Source organism: Molossus molossus, unplaced genomic scaffold (genome assembly GCF_014108415.1).
Source record: "Molossus molossus isolate mMolMol1 unplaced genomic scaffold, mMolMol1.p scaffold_m16_p_4, whole genome shotgun sequence".
Taxonomy (NCBI): Eukaryota; Metazoa; Chordata; class Mammalia; order Chiroptera; family Molossidae; genus Molossus; species Molossus molossus.
In genome coordinates, this window is record NW_023425377.1 from 24,753,313 (window position 1) to 24,758,005 (window position 4,693).

The 4,693-nt window shown below is 37.7% G+C and overlaps 1 protein-coding gene across 1 annotated transcript; it reads right to left on the reverse strand.

Annotated features, from left to right (window-relative positions):
* Nucleotides 1-262: 262 nt before the first annotated feature.
* LOC118616248 (double-headed protease inhibitor, submandibular gland-like) lies at nucleotides 263-4,693 on the reverse strand. The gene is made up of 6 exons (XM_036241742.1): nucleotides 4,577-4,693; nucleotides 3,987-3,994; nucleotides 3,216-3,337; nucleotides 2,215-2,257; nucleotides 876-982; nucleotides 263-425 (listed from the first exon to the last, which is right to left on the reverse strand). The coding sequence occupies exons 1-6, from the start codon at nucleotides 4,644-4,646 to the stop codon at nucleotides 371-373; spliced, it is 405 nt and encodes a 134-aa protein (XP_036097635.1). The 5' UTR covers nucleotides 4,647-4,693; the 3' UTR covers nucleotides 263-370.

Genomic DNA, 4,693 nt, shown 5'->3' on the forward strand with positions numbered 1-4,693 from the left:
TGGATTGGTTGCCACCTGCACGACCCCAACTGGGACCAGGACAAACCACAACCGAGATACATGCCCCTGGCCAGAATCAAACCCAGGACTCTTTGATCCATGAGCCGACGCTCCAATCGCCGAGCCCAACCAGCCAGGGTTGGCTTCATATTTTAACATTATATTTCCATGTGACTTATAGTTCAGGAAAATGACCATAGATAGATAGTCTCCTTAAGACAAGAATCACATACACAGAGACGAGCCAGACAGTTTTCTGCTGAGATTCTTTTATTGAAAAATCAAATCCATATGTTTGCCCCCTACAGTATCCCAGGGAAACTGGTTCTCTACGTGGAATCTGCTAAAGGAAGCTTGTTGCCCTTGAGCATCAGGGAGACTTGCATGATCCATAATTTGCCAAATAAAGTGCACCACGGCTCTTCCTACAAGATAAACCATTTTTTTTTTTAAAAGAAAGGCTTTGGAGACCTTAAATCAAAAGTTTCATATTTTTAGATCAAACCAGTCAAATGAGTACACTGCATGAAAAATTAGCAATTAACCACTAAGTTTCAGTAAGATGAATTAAAAACAAATTCAATATTCTAGTAAAAGCCAGTGTCCAGAGTTAAAAAACAATCTGTGAATTTTTTAAATTTAAGAATACTGTCATAAGTGTCTCATTTTCCTAGCTTCTTTTCTTTTCTACTACCCACTTTCTTCCTTTCTTCCTCTCTCTCTTTTCCCCTTCTTACTTCTTTTTGTAAAATATTATGATCATCAGTGAACAGTCTCACTCTTATGCTACATAGCAGTTATTTGGTAGTCAAGACAGTTCCTGGCCCTGTGAGAAAGGCTATTTCTGCAAATAATATATTGAATTCAGCACTTACACAACACCGTTGCAAAACAAACACTTGTTGGCGTACACCACACCATCAGATCCACAGTGCGGTATATACTCCATGGTGCAGGCATCAGAAAAATGGGTGCACTCAATCTGCCCATGTCAAAAAAAGAGAGAAAGAACAATGTCCAATCATTAAATCATAGAAAATAAATATTTTAAATACCTCAAGGGATTATTTAGTCCAAAATCCTATATGCAAAAAAGACATATTCTCTGCAGTCTACATAATCTGACCCAACAATGGTGGGAGTATCGTCACAGCAAGGGAAAACTCAGCTCAGATTTAGGACTTCCCTCTCACCCATTCTCTACATGTGAGTGACAAATACATCCTGTGGATTCTACCTTGTACTTAATTTCCAAATTAGTCCTCTCCTCAGTATGCTGTTGTTCATTTTATTCACTTTGTTCACTCAGTAGGTTGTGCCTGCGCATTTGCAATTATCTGCCAATTGATTGTCCAGCCACCTCTGTGCTTTATCCGAGTTCAATCACCCTTCACACTGATGCCATAGTGATTATTTTACAAACCAAGTTAGATCTTGTTCTTCAAATACTTAACTAATTTCCCCATCAACAGAAAGTCCCCTGATGACCCCTGGTGCTTATCTCTCCAATCTCATCTGCTCTGCTTCTCATGCTAGGTGATTTAAAGACTGTATTCCCAAGTATTTTCTGCTCCTAAACATCCCTGAGCCTTTGCGTATGGTAATTTACCTATCTTACATGATCCTATCCACTTTATCTATGAAACCAAATCCCATTCCTCCTTTAAAGTCAGGTCAACTACTTCTATAAAGTTTCATGATGACATTTCTCTCTCTCACAAATCAATTTGGGTTAAGTACCCCTTCTTAAAATAAACTGTCCTTTACATGTTAACAATTCTCTTACATTATGTCAACTCTTATTCTAATTATTGACATCCTGCTCACATAACTATTTACTCCTGAACAGTCTCTGTATTTCTCTTGAAGTTTTTCATGCTTAAAAAAATAATTTTCTTTATTGTTACGAGAGTAACCTTGAGTCCCTAATTCCCTTGAAATCTTTTTCTTAACCTGTTAATTAGTTGCAGTGTTAGAAAATAATCACATGTATACCAACCTGCCCCAGTTAAGGGCTATGAGTAAAGTTTCTGAAGTCTTCCTCTGGGGAAAATATTAACTATACTTCAGGTCATCTGTTTAGGTAGGCCAGATGCCTTATCTATGACTATACACAATCATAGATAATTTCTAAATGACATATTTTCTGTGTGAACACGAGGAATTAGTATAATACTTTGTATTAGAATAACTATAATTTCTAAATATACTTACACATTTTCCATCATGAAGTTTTCTGAGTGTAAGTCCTTTTTCTCTGGAAGAGAAAATTTTATTGAATGGGTAATGCAGTTACTTGATATTTCATAATCAACAGAATGAAAAGCAATCGTATGTCATTCTGTATTGTCTGACTTGGACTGAGAATGAGGAGTTCTGGTTAATATTCTACTAAATTCACTAATATTGACCATTAATATCTTTGATGGATGATAATTTTGCAAGTAAATAAAAACATAAGAAAATAAGATCAACACTAAAAGGAAATTTAACATTTAAAAAATATTCCATGAATATTCAGATAAAAATCAAAGGAATAATATAATGTGAAAATATTTTTGCAGTTAAGAAAAAGAAAATATGCTCAAATCCATCTCTGGCATTAATAGTGTGGGTAATTTTATTACAATAATTTCTCCTTTCTGAGTTAGATTACTGACTTCTAAAACGAGGATATGAAATAAACAAGATCTCATCAGTCTTTAAACTCCTATGGTTTTGTAGTGTATGAGTTTTCATATCCTAGAGATTTTAGTCTGAATAACAATTAGTATTACACTTGACTGTAAATTTCAAAAGGGCTAGAAAATAAGAGAAAAAGAAGGAAGAAAATGATGAGAAGAAAGAAGAGCTCATTTCTGTGTGTATTCACTCTGTCTGCTGCTTAGCTAAGGTTCAACATGTTTTATCACAGTGGATTCTAAACACTACTATAAATTCTATCTTACCGATGAGAACACTATGTTGTGGACTGAGTATTTGCCTCATGGCACAGATCCACTAAGTGTGGTTTGGATTCTGATCCACATGTATATGTATATCCTTAGAAATATAGCTCATTTTTAATTTTAACAAAGCAATGCCCAAGGAGTATTGACAAAAGGTAGGATTTGTCAAACCATCTTTTAAAAAAAACAAGCAGATTTTGGCCAGTGTGGACTTTGTGATCTTTAAGGGGGTAGGGGAGAGGGCTCCAAATCGAATACCATACTTACTGGTTCAGGAGACAGTACATGCATTCATTACTGTAAACACGATTATCTATGCCGCATATTGGGTTCAGCTCCCTTGAGCAGGCAAGCTGAAAGCTGTTTCTCAAGTATTTGGAGCAAACCACCTGTAATTGGAACAAAAATAATGCCTTGCATTCTCTTTCATCAATTCTGTAGCTATTCTCATATCAGAATGTTAAGGAGAAAAAAGAGAGAGGAAAGAGCACCAGCCCCTTCAACTTTTCAACAAACATGTCTAGAAGATCTTCTATTGGGCCAGGTGCTGTGCTACAAAAACTGATCAGACCCAGAACATTCCTTAAGTAAAATAAGAATTGGCTGTTTAAGTCCTGGCTGGGTAGCTCAGTTGGTTAGAGTGTCATCCCGATACGAAGGTTTCGGGTTCAATTCCCAGTCAGGGCACATACAGGAATAAAAAAGCAACAAAGAATTGGCTGTTTAAGAAGGAAATATTCATATCTCCTTTTAGGGTTATAATGCAAGTCCAAAAGAATAATGAATGTGAAAAATAATCAGAAGAATTTAAAATGCTACCCAAAGGTAAATTTTACTGCATCTGCTGCTCCCCTTTTGCAACGAGATTCCTTTTGCAAACTTTAGAGAAAGAAACCGGAGACATAGGGTAGGAACAGTATTACCCCCTGGGGAATTATTTCAGTCCACTGTGAGCCAGTTTAGCTACCTCCCCAGCTCAAGTACACATTAGCTCTGATTTAGTTTGTACAAAGACCACACAGAGAAGGTCATACTCACCTCCGTCCCTATTGCATGATCACCAGAAGAGAGTGGAATGAGATGCAATTGGAGAGAAGGAATTGGAGAAAGCAAATTCCATGGTTAGAAATGCAAAACTGGATTCACTGTTCACAGTAATTAAAACCATTTCCCAACATTCTTTGCCCTGGCCAGACCTAAGTGAGGTCCTTTACTCAGGACCAACTCAGGGTGGAGACAGAGATGTATAGATTTGGGGGGAGGGGGAAATATGGGGAAATCTCTGGTTGCTGGAGGAAGGGCTGTCACAGGTCTCCAAGAGTTCCTGTGGCATGTCCAGGGTAGAGCTGGGTTATGATCTCACAGTTGCATAAGTGGTTTCTGAAAGGGCAAGTCAGAATCCTGAAGGGCCCTGAAGGGGAACTGAGTGAAGAGCCTATAATCCTTTATTCTTCTCTGTCTCTCTTCCTCTTCCTGAAGGTCAGACCCACCCCCACTTTCTTAATCAGACCTATCCAAATAGATACTTTCTAAATGTTCCTCTGACTTTAGCATTTTACTATTACGAAGGGCTGAATATATTGCAGTTAACATAAAGACATGGATGTTTAAAAGGACTCTTAACTCACCAGGTAGAGAGACAGCCCAGGTAGTGGCTGCCAGGCTAAGAAGAGCTAAAGCAGTGATGGTCTTCATCATGATGATAAGTGAGGGTGCTAGAGATATGCTGCTCAGAGGGACCAAGT